The sequence below is a fragment of the Leptonychotes weddellii genome, chromosome X (genome assembly GCF_054177405.1).
Source record: "Leptonychotes weddellii isolate Sample4059 chromosome X, ASM5417740v2, whole genome shotgun sequence".
NCBI lineage: Eukaryota > Metazoa > Chordata > Mammalia > Carnivora > Phocidae > Leptonychotes > Leptonychotes weddellii.
The window spans coordinates 37,306,195-37,327,346 of NC_138385.1; the positions used below are offsets into that span (position 1 = coordinate 37,306,195).

At 37.8% G+C, this 21,152-nt stretch overlaps 1 protein-coding gene across 1 annotated transcript in view; it reads right to left on the reverse strand.

Annotated features, from left to right (window-relative positions):
• FAM199X (family with sequence similarity 199, X-linked) overlaps positions 1-19,840 on the reverse strand; it is a 27,967-nt gene extending 8,127 nt beyond the window's left edge. The window contains exons 1-4 of the mRNA XM_081808482.1: positions 19,314-19,840; positions 11,066-11,285; positions 2,275-2,424; positions 1,865-2,026 (exon numbers count right to left, since the gene is read on the reverse strand). Coding sequence (XP_081664608.1) covers positions 1,865-2,026; positions 2,275-2,424; positions 11,066-11,285; positions 19,314-19,510 — 729 coding nt within the window. The 5' untranslated portion in view covers positions 19,511-19,840. The remainder of the gene's footprint in view (positions 1-1,864; positions 2,027-2,274; positions 2,425-11,065; positions 11,286-19,313) is intronic.
• Between the last annotated feature and the right edge of the window lie 1,312 nt (positions 19,841-21,152).

The window sequence follows — 21,152 nt, forward strand, 5'->3', positions numbered from 1 at the left end:
CTCTCCCTCAAATAAAAATCTTAAAAAAAAAAAAACTACAATGAGATACCACCTCACACCTGTCAGAATGGCTAAAATCAACAACACAAGAAACACCAAGTGTTGGTGAGGATACGGAGAAAGGGGAACCCTCCTGCACTGTTGGTGGGAATGCAAACTGATGCAGCCACTCTGGAGAACAGTATGGAGGCTCTGCAAAAGGCTAAAAATAGAGCTACCCCATGATCCAGCAATTGCACCACTAGGTATTGTGAGAATACAAAAATACTAATTCGAAGAGATACATGCTCCCCCCCATGTTTATACCAGCATTATCAACAACAGCCAAATTACGGAAAGAGCCCAAATGTCCATCAACTGATGAATGGATAAAGAAGATGGGGTATGTATATATATAAGAGAATATTACTCAGCCATCAAAAAGAATGAAATCTTGCCATTCGCCACCATGTGGATGGAGCTAGAGTGTATCATGCTAAGCAAAAGAGTCAGTGAAAGACAAATACTATATGATTTCACTCTTATGTGGAATTTAAGACAGAAAACAGATGAACAGGGATGCCTGGGTGGCTCAGTCATTAAGCATCTGCCTTCAGCCCAGGTCATGATCCCAGGGTACTGGGATCGAGTCCCACATCAGGCTCCCTGCTCCACAGGAGGCCTGCTTCTCCCCTTCCCACTCCCCCTGCTTGTGTTCCCTCTCTCACTGTCTCTCTCTCTCTCTGTCAAATAAATAAATAAAATCTTAAAAAAAAATTAAAAAAAACATATAAAATATAATCAGCAAATGGAAGGCTACAAGCCTCCAGAATTTAGGATTTTAAGAAAATAACACTTAGGGGAGCCTGGGTGGCATAGTCCGTTAAGTGTCCAACTCTTGGTTTCAGCTCAGGTCGTGATCTCAGGGTCATGATATCGAGCCCCGAGTTGGGCTCTGCACTGAGCAGGTGGTCTGCTGGTTTCTCTTTCTCCTTCTCCCTCTGCCCCTCCCATGGCTTACTCTCTCTCTCAAATAAATAGTCTTAAAAAAAAAGAAAATAACACTCAGAAATTAACAATAAAATAAATCAGATTAGGCATTTTTTAAAGGTCTTAATATGATTTAAGTGAGTTGCTGATTATATCTAAGATTAGGGTGTTTTCTAAATCTTAGCTAGGGGCCCATGGTACCTGTCTTCAAATGCAAGGCACAGTTTCAATACTAATGAAAAATGAGCTGGAATGTAGAAAATTATAGTATGTCTGTTGAGAGAAATAGTGAAATAAAAAAAATTTTAAGTGATGATAAAGGCAAAAAAAAAACCCTTAAAAAATGAAAAGAGAACATAAGTATTCATTCAACTATGTACCGAAAAAAAAAAAAAAATAGAGCAGTACAGACTATTTAGAAGATACCAGAAATGTGTATTTCAGAATAGCAGAAGGAAAATTACATTTTACCCTAGCCAGGCTCAATTACTCCATAAGACTACTCAAATCCCCCAATTCAGATGTTCACTCAAATATAGATAGCCCTCAATAATCAGTATTTTGATTCTGTCAATTACTCTTTTTTAAGGTGAGTTAGAATAAACAAACAGCATAACCACCCCTTAAGTGGTAAAATTAAGTTGCAAAGCCTACACAACTAAACAGGAGGTTCTAGATCCACATGATCCCAGAAAGGCACTGCCAGGTGAGATGTACCTAAAACCTTACAACCATTTGCTCTCAAATACTGCCATCATTTTTTCTAATATTACATTTCAGAGCAGTGATTTGGACCTTAATTATTTGTGTATTTTAAAATATGATTATTCAAGTCTACATACTATAAAATAATGGTTTTCTTCATAGCTGTACAATCTGTATTTTCTTTACATACCTGCTTCAGTTTTTCATCTGTGAGACAGTTAAGTTCAATAATAAACTCACTGTCTGTAGGGGAAATTTGAGCAGAAGGATCAATTATTTTTATAATATCAAGTTGCTCCCGAAGACCCATCTCCGTACTGACTTTACGACTCAGATACTCAATATATTCCACCTATGCGATGAAAAATTATAATAAACAAGATCAATGCCAAAACCTCTGATATTTTAGTGTGTCATTTATAATGTGTTTCAAATATCAAAAGCACTTAACATGATAGGTGATCCTGCAAAACAGTTAAAGCTCCCACTCAGATTTTACTAAGCAATCCATATTTACCCAGTAGCTTTAAACAGGCAATACACTGAGTTTCACATAGTCTCTACGTATATGCTTTCAATTAAGAACGTCAAGATCCCTACCTGCTCATCGTTTGTCATTGCACTCCAAGGAAGTTCATCTAAATTCCGGTGCTTATTTTTCTTTTTAGGAAGCAGGCAAGGTGAACTGGGAATACTGGGTATGACATCAGAAAGTACATCACTCCCACTGGCAATGTCACTGCCTGGTAACTTTATAAAAATAAGAAGGGGGTAGGAAAAGCAAAATTTTTCAAAAATACATTTTAAATACAACATATTTCATACTGATTAAAAATTACTTTTTAATGACAAATACAGAATGAGAAGACATTAATTCTGAATCACTCCTATTTTAGACAAAGCAGCAACATCAACATATTCTTTGTATACAGTCACTTACTCAATGAGATACTTTCCAAAAGCTGAAAATCATAATCAAGACTTGTTAATAAAATGCTAACTTAAGAGTCAATCATCATTAGGGTTTTTAATTCACAGTGTGAATGTAGGCTAGGGCTCACACAGCATGATGAATAAGGAACACTGGTCTCTATCTCAGGAGACAGGACTGATCTGCCATTACCTGGCTGTTTGCCTAACACTATGCTGGATATACCGTCAATATGAGACAAATAAGCCATGGTCCTTGTGCTCAAGTCAGTATTAACCACAAGGCAATTAAAATAATTTAAAATATGCTGTTAATATAGAGCAAAACACTTTAAAAACAGAAGCATTATAAAAGAAAAATTAGAAAAATGCTGAGACAATGTGTAGACAAAGGAGAAAAGCAAGCAAGCCTAATACACAGAAAATCATTTTAAAGTGAGATGCACACCAAAAAAAAATGTGCTATAATTTTATACTGCCTAATAAAAATAGAATGGATTTCATTTTTTAACAGCTATCTTGAGTCATAAGTGATACAAAGAATAGTACATATCTAATACATATAATTTGAGGACTTTGGACATAAGCATATGCCCATGAAACCATCACCACAATCAGGGTAATAAATAGATCACCTCCAAAAGTCAGAATGGTTTTAATTTTAAATAAATGTGTTTAGGGACACCTGGCTGGCTCAGTTGGAAGAACATGCAACATTTGATCTTGGGGTCATGAGTTTGAGTCCCACATTGGGTATAGAGAGATACTTAAATAAATAAAACTTTTAAAAATAAACAAATAAATAAATTTAAGTCATTCACCAGAAAGATGATTTCTTCTACAAGGAGTACGTAATTTTCAAAGATAATGCTTTCATTTTTACAAGGTACAAAATATCACCTTTTTGTTGCTGTTGTCCTTTGCAATTGCATCTGAACTCTGGAAGATTACTAGGCTTTTGAGGTTACCAAAAGAGAAAAGCTACTTTTGCCACGAAGATTATTGCAATCACACACATCTGGCCTCCTACTATACCTGGAGCACTCTAATAGGTACAGGGGATTCAAAGGATTTTAAGTCATGGTCCTTATACAAAAACTTTATACTCTACTGGGGAAGATAATATTATAACACAAACATACAATTATACAAAATAGCAAATGACAAATGCTAGGTTTGAAATGACAGGTCATCAATAGAAATATCTAGCAGTGAGTTAAAGCTGCAGGATTAAAGCTTAGGAGAGCTACAAGGGGACAGGCAATGGGGAGTCAGCTGCACAGAAGAGATAAACGAAGATACAAAAATGGGGTTGATCACCATGCAAGGTGACCATGATGCTTAGAATGAAATTGTCTAAGTTAGCTACTACTGTTAAAAACCACATTTTCATTTTAACAGTCACTGATGAGTCCAAGTACATAAATGACTACCAACAATTTGTATGACTTCCATTAAAATCTCATTAACTAACACTGCTTGAATTGTTCATTCACCCTTAGCTTTGATGTTACCTAGTCAGTGTCATGAAAGAATGAATCCTGAATGCATAGATGAAGGCCATTTTTTCAGTCTTTAATGTCAAAAAAGAAAATGTTTTGCTATTTTCCCTTTGAAAGACTTCAAATCACAACACTACTACATTAAAGATCTCCCTGGGGTTCCTAAAACAAAATGAAACAGTCCTTATCGGATGAAAGGCCTCCCCTACTTCAAGCTCCTTTGATGTATTAGGTAAAGGAACTATCAAAATATGTATACTCTCAAAATTTAAGAACAATTTCCATCTAAATCTTTAGTGAACATCTGCTAGGTAACAGACTATATGTTAAGCACTTAAATTTGTGCCTTTGGTTCTATTTATGTGTTTGCTGGGGGTGGGGGGTGGAGGGTGGGATAAAGAAGGCAACTAGTGGTTCTTCAGCTATTTTTTTTTTCAGGGAGAAGTAAAAAGATGCCAGAGTTCAAATCCCAGTTCTGCTGCTCGCTAGCCATGTGATCTTGTGGAGGTTAGTTTGCTTCTTTGAGCCCCAGAGTTATGGTTAATGCCACCCATCTCAAAGGATTGTTGAGAAATTTACATGAGGTGATAGGCCTGGCACAAGGCAACCCTCAATAAACAAATGTGTCTTCCTTTTTCCATCTCTTTCCATGGTTTTGTACCCTTATAAAAGGTAGTATAAGCCATCAGAGAATGCCACATGTTGCTAAAGTGGGTGAAGTTTCACAAGGTACTCTCAGAATCACAGAATGGGGAAAAGGAGAAGGCATTCAAGTAAGAAGAACAACTTGGTAAAACCACAGATTAAAAAAAAAAATAGGATGAGGATAAGGAGACTAATATAATTAAAAAGGAAATGAGGGGCATCTGGGTGGCTCAGCTGGTTAAGCGTCTGCCTTCGGCTCAGGTCATGATCCCAGGGTCCTGGGATCAGCCCTGCGTCTGGGCTCCCTGCTCAGTGGGGAGTCTGCTTTTCCCTCTGCCCCTCACCCCACTCTCATGCTCTCTCTCACTCTCAAATAAATAAAATCTTAAAAAAAAACAACAGAAAATCAGTGCTATGGAATTGAAAGCTCAATGGATGAACAAGCTGTTATATGATATGCAGAAGTAGGCCAGTAACATTTTTTAAGTAGAAGTAACTTGATGAAACTAGTCTTGAGGGAAGATGAGTTAAAAAGCAGTACAGGGACAAAACAGAGTGAGGAAGGACTACAATCAGACAGGAAGTTCTTATTTGATCTAGACCTGGACTAAGATAAAAATGCAAAGAAAAATGGGAATAAACAGGGAGAATTTCAAATGAAAAACAATTCACAAGGCTGTTTTTAAGATTTTATTTTTAAGTCATCTCTACACACAACATGGTGCTCAAACTCACAACTCTGGGATCAAGAGTCACATGTTTTTCTGACTGAGACAGCCAGATGTTTGACAACTGAATGGATGATAGATGACCATTTGTTGAAACCAGAAGAAAATTAGCCACATTTCACAGTCATACAACCCATCCAGGGTAATGCACTTAAAAGACCTCAATTTTTTATAGCAAGAGACCTGAGGCAATATTATAGATCTTCTAGTCCAACACCCTCATTTTACAAATAAGGAAAAATAATGTCTAGGGAGGGTCATATGGCTAGTGCCAGTATCCAAAGTGGGACACAAGTCTGGTGCTTTCAACTATGCTGGGCTGTCTTGCCTTGCAGGTAGTTTGGAATGAGAGAAGAAGGCAATTTGGAATATGGAAAGTTTGTAGTGATAATGAAAGAAGCAAGTGCAAATGTCCTTCAAAATGACAATAGTCATTTTTCACTACACTGTAAGACATGTCACAAAGCGGAGTCTATTTTTTTCCCATGGAAACACTGTAATTGGAAGTTACACTACTGATCAAGGACTTGGCATCAGATAATAGGTACATTAAATAATAAGGTCATCCAAGTGGAAATGTCAAGTAGTCAATTGGAGATATGGGATTAGAGCTGCAGATGTACATCAGAATTAACTGTATGAGCTCCTTTATATTTATTAGACAAGCAATTTTCCATTTTATATCTCAAGCTAAAAATGCTTAATAATTCTTATTCTGTATTTTTCATGGACAATATTTAGTATATTTATATTATAATCAGTAACTGTGACAAGTAGGGAGAATTAAATCAAACCTCTGCCATATTTTCTGCAGTATGCAGCAAAATTTTATGAGTAAGCTCATTTCTGTAACAACTGATGTAGTAACTGAAACATCTGTTAAAAAGATTTAAACAAATGTAGTTTTTAATCACAACAGAGGTAACAGGAATTTTTAAGTTATAGTTAACGATTTTAATCTATATTAATCCCAACACATAATTTATAATTATCTTCTTGGATAATTTACTGCTCATCATTACAAGGTCCCACAAAGACAAGAGAGCATTTTAAACCTTTCAGAATATTTAAATAGCAAACATCCATGGTAACAGATTACCCACACTCCACTTTCAGAAGTAGGGAAACACACTGCTAAGGCAGGCCTCCTTTTTGTTCCAATGTTCTAGTCAGCCATGTACATTTTTAGTGAGTAGTTGGGGATAGTTTTCCACTCTACTCATGAAATGAGTGAAGTCAGCAATTAAAATTCAAAAACACCTGCCACTTTGCAACATTATGGATAAAAACTCTAAATCAAATAATCAGAAAAAATAATTCTCAGAATTATCAGAACTCCATCCGATTATACTTTATTAAGAATCCTTATAGTAGTCTGATTTTAAATACAAAGTGTGCACTTAAAAAATGAAGCACAGAATAAAAAGGTACTCACACAAAGATGTTTACTGCTGTGTTACCAATAGTAGAAAAAATTTTGAAACAGATGTAAAAGGAATGGTCTCACAAGTTCTGGCACCAGAAATATTATAGTACCAGGAATATTATATAGTCATTAAAAGAGTCATTATGAAGATCATGAAAAAGTTTATATGTTAAATGGGAAACTGTATTACAGTATGTTATCCAGAAGAGAAGGGAATACTTCCTAACCCATTCTATGAGGCCAAAGCAATACAAAGATATCACAAGAAAACTACAGACCAATATCCCTTATGAATGCAGATGCAAAAATTCTCAGCAAAATGAAATCCAGCAGCATATTAAAACGAATATGTACCATGACCAATTTAGATTTATTCCAGGAATGCAAGGGTGGATCACAACATACAAAAATCAATGTAGTACATCATACTAATAGAATGAAGGGAAAAAATTGCATGATCATCTCAATAAAGGCAGAAAAAGCATTTTGACAAAATCTAAATAGTTCTTTCAGATAAAAACACTGAACAAACTAGGAAGAGAAGGGAAATTCCTTAATATGATAAAGGGCATTTATGAAAAACCTACAGCTACCATTATGCTCAATGGTGAAAGACTGAAAGCTTCTCTCTTAAGATCAGAAAAGACAAGGATGCCCATTTTTGCAACTTCTATTCAACACTGCACTGGCGATCTAGCTAGGGCAATTAAGCAAGGAAAAAAAGAGCTACCCAGACTAGAAAGGAAGAAGAAAACCTATCTCTATTCACAGATGACAAGATTTTAAACATAGAAACTCTAAAGAATCCACACAGAAAAAAATAATCACTTAAGCCAACAAATGAGTTCAGCAAAGTGGTAGAATACAAAATCAATATACAAAAATCAGTTTTATTTCTATACCCTAACAACGAACAATGCAAAAATGAAATTAAGAAAACAATTACATTTTCACCAGCATCAAAGGAATAAAATATGTAGGAATAAATTGAAGCAAGGAAGTACAAGGCTTGGACACAAAAATAACAGATTCAATGCAATCCCTACCAAAATTCCAACCGCCCTTTTTGCAGAAATGGACAACCTGATCCTAAAATTCATGTGGAATTGCAGAAGGGATCCCCAATAGCCAAAACAATCTTAATAAAGAAGAACAAAGAACCTCATGCTTCCTGACTTCAAACTTTACTACAAAGCTAGAGCAATTAAAACAGTGTGGTACTGGCATAAGGATAGACATATATGTTAATGGGATAGAACTGACAGCCCAGAACTAAACCTACACATCTATGACCAATTCATTTCCACAAGGGTACCAAGACCATTCAATAAGCAAAGAATATAGTCTTTTCAACAAACGGTGTTGGGACAACTGAATATCTACATGCAAAAGAATGAATTTGTACCCCTTATACATTTGTATTTGTATCCCATATACAAAAAGGAACTCAAAATGGATCAAAGACTAGATGTAAAAACTTAAACTGTAAAACTCTTTAAGAAGGAAACAGGTGAAAATCTGCACGACCTTGGATTAAGCAATGGTATTTTAAAATATGACATAATAAGCACAGTATTCAAAGAAAAAAATAAATTGAACTTTACTAAAATTAAAACCTTTTGTGTGTCAAAGGACAGTATCAAGTAAAAAGACAACCCACAGGAAGGGAAAGATCTTTTGTAAGTCATGTATAAGGATCTAGTAGCCATAACATATAAAAAACTCTTACAATGCAACAATAAAAGACAATACAATTTAAAAATGGGCAAAGGATTTGAACAGACCTTCTTCCAAAAAAGAATACCAATCAATGAAAAGTAAGCATATGAAAAGATGCTCAACATCATTAGTCATTAGGGAAATGCAAATTAAAACCAAAATGAAATACCCCTTTATACAAAGTAGGATGGTTATAATCAAAAAGACAGACAATACCAAGGTTTGGCAAGGATATGGAGAAATTAGAAATTTCATATATTGCTGGTGGAAATGTAAAATGGTACAGCCACTTAGGAAAACATTTTGGCAGTTCCTCAAAAAGTTAAACATAAAGTTATCACATGACCCAGCAATTCCACTCCTAAGTGTGTGCGCAAGGGAATTACAAATATACATCCATAATATGTCAACTATACTTCAATAATAAAAAAGATACATCCATATAAAAACTTATATCTGAATGTTCACAGCAGTATATTCATAAAAGCCCCAAACTGGAAACCACCCATCAGCAGATGAATGGATAAACAAAATGTGATGTGTCCATATCTATTCAGGAATGAAAAGGAATTGGTGTGGGCTGAATGTGTGCACCCTCCCTTCACCACCACCACCAAATCCCTATCTTGAAGCCCTAATCCCCAATTAGGAGGATCTGGGGGTAGGGCTTTGGGTGATAATTACATTTACATGAGGGTAGAGCCCCCATAATGGGATTGGTAACCATAATTATAAGGGGATGAAGAGACCACAGCTCTCTCTCCCTTCTCCATGTGAAGATAAAGCAAAAGGCAGCCATATGCAAACCAGGAAGAGGATCCTCACCAGAACCCGACCACGATGGCATTCTGACCTTAGACTTTCAGCCTCCAGAATTGTGAGAAATAAATGTTTGTTGTTTAAGCCACCCAGTCTATGATATTTGTTATAGCAGTTTGAGCTAAGACAGAAATGAAGTACTGTCACACACTACAACATGGATGAATCTTGAAAACATGCCAAGTAAAAGCAACCAGACACAAAGGCCACATATTATATGAGTACATTTTTATGAAATGTCCAGGAAGGCACATCCATAGAGAAAGTAGATTAGTGGATGCCAGGTGATGGGGGCAGGGGGGAATTGGGATTATCTGCTAACAGGTATGGATTTCTTTTTAAAGTGATGGAAATGTTCCTGAGTTAGACAGTCGTGATGGCTGTACAACACTGTGAATAAAAAATCACTGAATTATACACTTTAAAATTATTAAAATGGCAAATTTTATCTCAATTTTTTAAAAGCTGAAAATATTTTATAATTTTTATGCAAATCATATTTACAACTGTACATAAAATAGAAACATCTGAAATAATATAAAAAGAGGGGTTTTAGATTATTTTTTCCTCTTTAAAAACTCCTAAGTGTCGCATTTTTATAACAAAAAAAAACTGAAACCAATCTAAATATCCATTATTAGGGAACAGATTAAATAAATTATGACACAGCTATAGAAAAGAATGAGATATTAGTTGAAAAAAAGCAAAGGGCCAAACAGTGGCTGAAGTATGATCCCATTTGTGTGTTTTTAACACTGTGCAAACATACTTGTATCTACACAAGCTCTTACAATGGTAACCACAGCAGAGTGGGATTTGGAGAATTATCTTTAACTTCATGCCAGTCTGTTTTCATATTTTAATAAGAAAATGTTTGAAATAAAATAATATTTGATTCCTCTTTTGGAATATAAATTCAAAGATTTGGATGGCTTTCAAACATAGCAGGCACTCAAGTATCTGTTGAATATAACATTTGCTTTATGCAAGGAAAGCTTCCTCAAATGCTACTGTCTTTTACAATCAGAAAATGGGTTGCAATAACATGATTTACATTTTCTGATAGACTGCACTCATTATATGGCAGAATTCCCAAACAATTTGCCACAAAGCCATTTTACATGGTATATATGCTACACACACACACACACACACACACAAACACTGTAGGGCAAAAAAACATCTCTACATATGAAGAGATTACAAAATGAGAAATTGTTATATTTCTGACAACAGAACCAAAAATTATGTTTTTATGATAACAATGGTTTGTGATCTTAGATATATAGAACATAACCGATGCAAGGATATTGTGCCTGTAAGGACACAAAGGCTATTTACTATAATGTAGGAAGAATACATTTGCTTGGATTCATGCATAGAAAAGTACTGATAATATATAATAATGAGAACATTATACAAGTATTAAATTACATGAAAATCCACAAAAAGGTATCTGTAGCATCAGAAGCCTAAATGGTACATCAGCAAAAATAAAGGATACATATTCCATCTAATTCTTAATGTTGTCAGAGATGAAAATATCAAAACAGAAATTCATTATTCTATTTATGGAGTAATGATGGTAATATAAGGGGGAAAAAAAAAAAAACCAAACCTACCTGCCATTCAAACTCACTATCTGACCAATCCCAGTATGTGCTAATAGAAGAAGAGACATCACTGCAGACACTCCCCTCAGGGAATAAATCAAAAGAAGTGAAGTCTTGGTCATCTAACAGTGAATAGCAATCATCTTGATCGCCAACAGAAACTGATGAAAATAGCTCCTCACTGCATTCTGAGCTGGCAACACTTGTTCCACAAGAAGTTAAGTTCCACCTTAAAAACACAACACAAAAGAAATCACAACAGGAACTCCAGAAGCCACACAATTTTAAGATATTCATAGGAGATACATTCAAGACACTTATGAAGAATGTAAATATATTTTTAGGTATGACAATGATATTGTGATTATTTTCAAAAGAGCCCTTATCTTTTAAAGATGTATACTAAAACATTTATAAATGAAATATATTTGGGATTTTTCACAAAATAATAAGGGTTTGAGGAACAAGTAATGCTATAAAACACATTGCCATATGTGAATAATTGTTGAAGCTGGGTGATGGATATATGACGCTCATTACACTATTCCCTTTACTCTTGTATTTGTCTGAAATTTTTTATAATAAAATATTTTAAAAGAAAATTGTATCTAGGGCTGCCTGGGTGGCTCAGTCAGTTAAGCATCTGCCTTCGGTTCAGGTCATGATCGCAGGGTTCATGTATTTTGATAAATAATTAGAATTAGAAAGGTTCGTCTCAGTATTATTTGTAATACCAAAAAAAATGGAAACAGCCTAAGTATTATTGAAGGAAGAAGGTCAAATAGATCATGAGACTTTTTAATTTATAATTAATTTAATAAAAGACTAAAAAAACAAAACAAAACACATAATCTTTCAAGATAGATTACTTGAAAGGAAAGTACTAAGTCAAAGAATATGAACACTTCTCAAGGTCATATCATACTTAGTCAAATGACTTTCTGAAAGGCTGCACCAATTTACACTCCCCAAAGCAGTATATAAAACATGCTCATTTCACCACAACCTTAACAGCACTAGAATTTTCTTTCTTTTTTTTTTTTTAAGGTTTTATTTATTTGACAGAGAGAGAGAGACAGTGAGAGAGGGAACACAAGCAGGGGGAGTGGGAGAGGGAGAAGCAGGCTTCCCGCTGAGCAGGGAGCCTGATGAGGGGCTCGATCCCAGGATCCCGGGACCATGACCTGAGCCGAAGGCAGACGCTTAACGACTGAGCCACCCAGGCGCCCCTGGAATTTTCATTTTTAAAGTTTGACCTATCTGATGGGGAAAAAAACCATTTTTTAAAAAGATTTTATTTATTTGTCAGAGAGAGAGAGAGAAAGAGCACAAGCAGGGGGAGTGGCAGGCAGAGGAAGAAGCAGGCTCCCCACTGAGCAAGGAGCCCGACGCGGAACTTGATCCCAGGACCTTGGATCATGACCTGAGCTGAAGGCAGACGCTTAATTGAGCCACCCAGGCGTCCCGAAAAAAAAATTTTTTTATATCAATTTTTATTTCTTCAAATACTGCCAAGATCAAATTTTAAAATATTAATTAGCTATTTTGCTCTAGTGTTTTTCTATGTGTTAATGTTTTCCTTACTGATTCTATGAGTTCTTGATGCATTAAGAATATTAACATTTTGCCTGTGGTATTTGTTGCAGGGTTACTTTTTTCTTGAAATCTACAAATCTATTTTCTTTTGTAAATTTCCACTAGCTTCATACTGTTAACAAGATAATCTTCATTGCTTAGGCAGTAGCCTAGGGAATTAATCCTTAAGATAATGATTTAGTATATCCGATACTAATAAGATACTGAAATAATGACTTCCTGAAGAAAAGCCTGTTACTTACCTATTATTAGGTTGTTTCTCATCATTCATTAAACCCATTTTTTTCTTGAACCATGTTTTTCATTTTTTAACTCCCCCCTTATTTTGTATTATTAATCTTAATTTCAAAGTTCTTGATATACAAAATTTGGGCAATCTGACAATTTTATGGCACTTTTTCCTTTAGCTAAACGTAGAATATTTTATTTTATTTTATTTTTTAAAGATTTTATTTATTTATTTGAGAGAGAGAGAATGAGAGACAGAGAGCATGAGAGGGAGGAGGGTCAGAGGGTGAAGCAGACTCCCTGCCGAGCAGGGAGCCCGATGCGGGACTCGATCCCGGGACTCCAGGATCATGACCTGAGCCGAAGGCAGTCGCTTAACCGACTGAGCCACCCAGGTGCCCTAAACGTAGAATATTTTAAAGGATCAAAACACACACAGACACACACTCTCTAAACTATTATGGTTCAGTAACCATCAATACAGATGTCAACAAGCTTTTATAAATAGGCAAAAATCTAAAATTCATCTAACATCTTAGAATACCTTGTAATATTACCTAGTTTCATCACATGCTTACTAGGTAGGCAGTATCCTCATTTTTTAAAAAATCAACAAACCTAGTAGAATTAACCAAATTGTTCTGGATGTACAATAAGACAATATAAAAGCTAAAAAATCGCAATCACTCTCCTAGACTTAGTAAACCATTATCTATGCCATATTCTGGGCAAACTGTTTTTTCTTTTGTGTCTTTAAATTGCATGTGAGCTTTTTCAATCTTTATTCATTCACCCACTCAACAAACAGTATCTTCTATGGGCCAAGTACTGTGTTATGTGGTAGGAAAAGCTGTTAGGTAATTTTTTTTAATGAGAACTTTTTTCTGAGCTTGCAAAAATTCAGTAGAAATGTATTTCCCTCCGTGAATAATAATGACTTTCCTTTTCAAAAAACTATGCTAGATTTAATAACCTAATGGTTAGATCACGGACAAGCCAGGAATTTGCTTGGTTTTGTGCTCTTAATGTAGGGCAAAATCAGTATGTTTCTCAGTTTTCTAGGTCCATGACTTTCTAACAGATTTAACAGGATTCTGGGTATTCTTAGAAGCTTTTGCTCTTTTTTCTTTTTTTTTTCAATTAACAGTGGTAAAAAATACTGGGTTCATACTTGGAACCAATCATTTACAAAACAGAAAAATAATATTTTTACTACTAGAGATTTAAAAAAATTCTATTATCTTCTAATTTCCAAATATTATTATTACTTTAAGGCAATCTGAACAAAAACAAAATAGGTAGTACTTTTATTCATTGCTGGTGAGAGTGTTAAATTAGCATAATCTTCCTGAAAAGCAATTTGCTACTGTATATATATCAAGAGCTTCAAAAAAGTTCATTCCTTTGGACTCAGTAATTGCCTTTTCAGGAATCTATCACTTCCCCAAATAGAAATTGGGAAAAAATGTATGTCCAAACAATATCATTTGTAATAGCCAACAAAGGGAAAAGAGCCTGCTTCTCCCCCCGCCCCCCGCCCTGCCCCAGCTTGTGCTCTCTCTCACTTGCTATCTCTCTCTCAAATAAATAAAATCTTAAAAAATAAAAAAACTAAAAATTATATTTTCAGACTATTTTTTGAAAAGAAAAACACTCACAATGTAAGTGTAAAAACCTGGCCAAATTATATATCCTGATTTTTAAAAATTACATATGAACATAAAAAGAACATTAAAAGTAACAACATCAAAATGCTGACTGTTGTCATCTTTACTGAAAGGGATCATGAGTGATCTTTACAGTTTTGTATATGCCAATTTCTAAAGTGAGCTTTTGTAATAAAAATTTAAGTGTGATTCTTTTAGACTGTTCCGTTGGTTTCAAATGTGTAATGAATGACCACTGTGTAAATGTGCTCAGCACTGAACTATTCAAATCTACAAAGTCCTTACATCTTATTCCAGTAGGAGAAAGCTACCTAACGCTAAGATCCTAGCTATAACCGTAAAATTATTGACAAAGGAGACTTTCTACCTTAAAAGAAAAATGTTGAAAAGAATCCTAATGAAATGGAGTTTAATGCAATAACTAGGCTTGCTGCCCAAATTTTAATTTAAAAAAAGTAAAGCCAAGAACATTTATCTGCAAAGCTTATCTGCCAAAACCCGCATATAGCCACCCCTCCACCTCTGCTACAATTTTGGAGCACAGTAGGCCATCAAGGTCCCAAGTTAGAGAAGATGACACAATCCCCCCACTCTACTCAAATTCCCAACTCTCCTCCTAGTGATCTCAATTGTCTTGGTATCATTATCCATCCCTCTTACCCTCTCTATAGTCTTGGAAGTAAAAAACATTCCATGTCATTTCTAAGAATAAATATTCCATTCGTGTTCTGAGTTCATCCCAGCCATCTCCTGTCATCCCACACTCTCTCATATTTTCAGTTTCTCCCTTTCCTGTGGGCTACTTCTAAGGAGCTAAAAATATCTATTCTTGGAAAAGAAAAACTAAACAAGGCAAACAAACAACAACAACGAAACCTTCACCTTTTTTTTTTTTCAAATTATTACCACATCTCTTCTCCTTCCTTTCCCTGCTAAATTTATTGAAAAGTTTCTTCTCTCAACCCTTGTAACCCACAGTTCTACCCCTAACACGTTACTATTCTACTGTTCTTCCCATTCTGAATGCTCCCAAATCCACATTAGGCTGGATAGCTCTCCCAAGCCTGATCCCCATTCTCAATTTGTCTCAACAAGTCCCCAAACCAAATTCTTCCTGCCTCTATAATGTTACTTCACGGACCATGGTTCTCCCACCTGTAACTCACAGCTCTGCTGCAAGTGTTAATTCTATATTGAGATAGGAAAACTGTGGGTAGTACAAAAGGTACATAGTAGTCTTGGGGTTCTTCTAGTTAACAATGATTGAAATAGGGTTCTAAAATCACATAACCGAGTAACTGCTTTATACAATAGTTCATTTCCTATCCTGCCAATAGGGTGAACAAAAGTGAGACACTGTCCTCTCACATACTTTTCACAATTGTTCAGTGTCAAAGTACTGATGTACTACTAAAAGATGAAGATAATAACACATCGAGTAGTTCGTATTAACCTCCTTCATCTCACAATTTAATTATAGAACTTACCAATATCATTATAATTTTTTCAATTTGGTAAATGACTTCCCTTTTTGATAATGGTGGAGGCTGCCATGGACAAATGCTAAAAGAAAACCCACAATTACATCAGAAACATCCTGTGCCAAAACCAAAGAAAAATGTCTTAAACACCACATATATTCCATATATACATTTAAGTTAAAAAATAATTGGGGTGCCTGGGTGGCTCAGTCGGTTAAGTGTCCAACTCTTGGTTTTGGCTCAGGTCATGATCTCAGGTTGAGATGAAGCCCCGCATCCGGTTCAGCACAGAGTCCACTTGAGATTCTCTCTCTTCTCTCTCATTCTGCCCCTGCCCCCTCTCGCACATGTGCACTCTTTCTCAAATAAATACATCTTTAAAAATATAATTAAGTTTCTTAGTTTATTGAAATTTATTTTATTCTACCAAACTTCCAGACAAACCCAACTCGGTCATAAAATCCTAAAAGATACTCCTAGGAACGTGTGAATTCTTAGGAAAGTGGTTGTGTTCATGTAATTTTCCACTGAACCTAGAGTAGTGACATGCCAACCTCAGTCACAGGTGACTCTAATATGAACACTATAAACATTCAAACTTAGGGATCAGAAATTAATAGTGCCCTGAGCCCCCTGGTTAAGGAAGATTACAAATAGAGCCCAGAGTCCAGTAAATGAGCAGGCACAAAACTGCCATCATCATAAGGCTCTTATCAATGGCATTAAATAATCTCCATAGTTTTCTTATCAGGTAACAAGGAAGACGCAAAATAAAGGTAAACCAAGTATTTACCAACTGACAAGCTTTTTATTTCCAATAAAACATGTTTTATAATGACTAAACCCAAAGCAGAACATCAATACTCAAGTATGGAGATCTGATTTTTGAATTGCTGCTTGAACTGGTGATGTGAAGAAAAGATGTGACACGTGCAAATCCAAAATAAAAGAATTCTGTAAACTAAACTTTGCCTGCATACATGACTTAGCTGTTTGCTTCTCCCTGAAAAGGACTGACTGGAAGTATATGGTCCTCTCAAATGCCACCTTGAGGAGGGGCAGGAAGGAAGAACATTCCAGAATGAGAAAAGATTTAAAAAGCAAGGTAGGGGCACCTGGGTGGCTCAGTTGGTTGGATGTCTACCTTCGGCTCAGGTCATGATCTCAGGGTCCTGGGATCGAGTCCCGCATCAGGCTCCTTGCTCTGCGGGGAGCCTGCTTCTTCCTCTCCTCCCCACTTGTGCTCTCTCTCACTATCTGTCTCTCTCAAATAAATAAATAAAATCTAAAAAAAAAAATTTAAAAAGCAAGGTAGCCTAGGGCAGAAACATCATTTGATGTAAATATCGCTACTTCTGTTTGCCCTAATCTCTGTTGAAAAGGGTACAAATCAAAATACATTAGACATCCTAGTGCCATTCCAAGCCTTCGGAAAAGTAGGGTAGGAGATGGAGGTTTTTAAAAAGCAGGCAAAATGTTTCACTTGGGAAAACTGGGGCTGAACAGGAACCTCCTCTATCTTAACTGCCCCATTCTGGAAAACAACCTTGGCCTTATCTCGGTCTCTAAGAAAAGGAATAGAAAAACACAAGAGAAAAATTGAAACAAGAAAAAGGAACAGAACAAGCTGTAAGAAATGTATTCTCCTTGCTTCACTCTTCATCACCCTACCAATTTTGGCAGTGCTTACCCTTAGTCTCTTTTCCCACTCCCTTGCCCTCATCATCAGAGCAGGTTAATTCTGAAATCATTTCACTTTCCTGTTTATAGGACTTGCTCCAATGCTGTAAAACTTAAATACCAAATATGTGCAAAAGTAGTCTTTCATATTGTTTTCCAATGCAAACAATCCTAAGCACACTTGATTTCATAAATACATTACACTCATGTTAAAATCACATCATGGGTTAAGTAAGCTTCTCCGAGTCAGTCTAAGAAACTATAACAACCATTTATAACATCTGAGCCATTAGTTCTGTTCCAAGTTTCATCACTGGCTCCAAAGTAATCTTGGCTTTGCCTAACTCAGTTTTATGACCTTGAACTTAGTCTTTCCTCTCTGGGCCTCAGTTTCCTCATTTTTGCAATGAAGATTTGGAAAAGTCGTAACAAATTTACTACCACTTCCTTTTCAAATGTGTTATGCTGATCTTCTATTTAACTATAACACCTCGTTTCCAGACTCTAACTTTCTTTTAGGGAAGAATGATGTTTTATACACTCCTTGTACCTGGCAGAAGCTCAGTATAACTGTAGACTGATTTAAGAGGTGGGGGAGGGCATGCAAAAGACATTAAAATGTGGAAGGATTTGTTCATGCTCATATTGTGGACCAGAAATCAGAACCAAACTCCTTAATTCAATGCCAATATTTTCCATAGTTAAACCCATCTCCTCGCTTGTTCTCCACACACCCTCCCAGGCCTTGGTATATATCTCTCAAATATCCACCTATATTATAGGTTGGGGCTATGTGTACATCTTCACATCCCCCATAACACTCAAATGCTTGCATGAGAGAATTCTCCAGAACACTCTAGCTTCCAATAAAATCGGTTAGGAAATGCACCCTCTGAGTAAATTTGTATAAGCAAGCCCATCCTAAGCTTAGCTCCATCCCTCCACTGGGGGAGCAAACCAAGGGATAAGCTACATGAAGGAACCTTCCAGATCTAAGCTTATACATTTTGGCAGGGCCTAAAGCGGTAAAGCAAAGAGTTCATGGGGGGGGAGGGGGGCGGGAGGAGGACCGTCTGGTTTCCTAGAGCTTCACGAAAAAAAAATTGGGGTGGGAGTGGAAATGGGGCTGTGAGGCAGATTAAAAATCGGGAAAAGGAAGATTCTAGCTTTAAAAGTGCCATCTTTCAAAAGAACCACAGACTGGTTTTTGAGTCATCCGAAATCTACTCTAGAACGTATGGAAAATGGAAGGGGTTAAACTTTTTCAGGTGGATGGAAACAGGGATGCATCTTAAAATTGAGGGTGCAGATTTGAGATTCTCCGGGCACAGATGAGGTAGGAGGGGAAAGGCAGGCATCACTCTGGTCCAAAAGATGAATGGGGAAAAGGGAGCAAGTAAAATGCCGGCCGAAAGGAAAATCGGAGGGCAGGGGTGAAAATAGGGAGGGGGACAGGGAAGGAGCACTGGTCGGAGGAAGGTGGGGGAGGGGACGAATAGAAGCGCAGACCCGAGGCGGAGCGCCAGGTTTGGGAGCGACCCAGCGTTCTCCCGTTTGAGGCAGGGGTGTGGGCAGTTCGCCCCTGCCCTCAGGGACGGTTCATACCTGTTGGTGTGGAAGCGGTGGAGTGGATCCGTGCGATGACAAGAGGACAGCTGGCAGCCGAAATCGCTGATGTCCAGGCAGCCTGGCTCCTCGCTCGGGCAGGTGCCCACCCCGCGAGGGGGTCCCAGAAGCGGGAAGGGCTCCTCGGGGGTTAGAAACTTCTCGTACGAAGTGGTGGCCGACGTCTCGTCGGACATGGCTGGAGACCGCCTGGCTTTGGACTCCCTCTCTGGCCCTGGGCTGCTCCCGCGCCTGCCCCTTCCCCCACTCTAACCTGTCCGCCGCCGCCGCCGCCGCCGAGCCGGGGTGTGCCCACCGCAGCTCACTAGCAGGCTGAGCGCTGTGGCCGGATGCTGCCGGGGCAATGCCGGCCGCGCTAAGGGGCTGCTAGAGGGCACAGCAGCGGACTGGCCACCCGGTCAGCGCCTCAGTGGCCTCGGCAGCCGTCTGAGTCGCGGCCGCTGCCCGGCCCAGCCCAGTCAGTGCAGCGCAGCGCAGCGCCGCCGCCAGCGCCGCCACCGCCCGGCCCGCCCACCGCGCTCGCCACTCGCTACTGCTGCAATCCGCCGGCGCCGGCCGGGAGGAGAAAGGCGTTGGGAAGCCACTCCCTGTGCCCCCTGCTGGAGCGGAGGAGGAATTGAACCTCCGCCCGCCCGCCCTCCACGCGTCGAACCTGGGCTTCCTGGCGCTGGAAAGGCCCTGAGCTTCAGGCCAAGCACCTCTGTTTTTTCACCCACGGCTGATTAATAAGCAGCAAGCGGCAGCCCTGAGAAAAGGGACTTGGCCAAGGTCACACTGCGAGTGCGTGAGAAAGAATCCAGATGCCCTGGTTCCCAGCGTACTCGACCACCCTGTCCCAATTCAATGAGTATTTATTTATATTGAGCTCCTGCAGTGTGTGTGCCCAGCACTGTGCAATGAGCTGTAGGGGAAATGAGCCAAGTAAGAAAAAAAATAGTCCCTGCCTCACCCTTGATCTTCTAACCCTGAGAACTCTACATAACAGCCACCAGGCTACTCAGAGCTGCTAGACACGTAGTGCTCTTTTGTGCTCTGTGCTCTTGGTCGCATTATGCATTCTGCTTGGAATGCCCTGCGGGTTCTCCCCTGCTAATCCTTAAAGCCCCAGCTCAAAAGTTACCTCCTCTGTGAAGCCTTCCCTGACTCCCAATGAGTCTTGCATATTCCTGTCAGTGCTCCAGTAGAAAGTGCATTATGGCGCTTAACTTGTGCAACTTAAGTCAACTTACTAGGTGTCACATACCATTCTATCCTCCTGTCTCGTTCTCTTTTCTCTGCTTTCCAGACAAGTGGTTGCAGATATTGGACGTGTAAAAAAATTTTTTTAATATTTGGAGGAAAACACAAGATTTCCAATTTCTTATTTCGCCAAATGAAGACAATTTTTTAAACTGCTACTAGTTTATAAAAGGAAGCACATTTTCATATAAAATAATGAGGGCATAATCTCTTAATAAAAACATTAAATATATTTAGCTTTATGGAAAAACTCATTACATTGAACTTTGAGGGAAACATAAAACTTAGGTGCAAAAAAGAGGAAAGGTGAAAGAACCCAGGAGGAAGGGAAGGAGAAAGGAGGCTGGGAGAAATGGGGAGTTGTCACACACAAGCCCTAAACAGTCTTAATCTCTGTGCCATGTCCTACCAATGCAACTTATGATGAAAACAACTCAACCACTTCTTTAAAATGTATATATGGTCTTGCTTCAGTTATTTGGTTACCTGACTGTTGAGTGTGCCTCTCTTCTTTCGTTTATTTTAAATATCATGAATGTGAGGGTGATGATGGTTTGACTTGTGGTCCCCAATGCACCA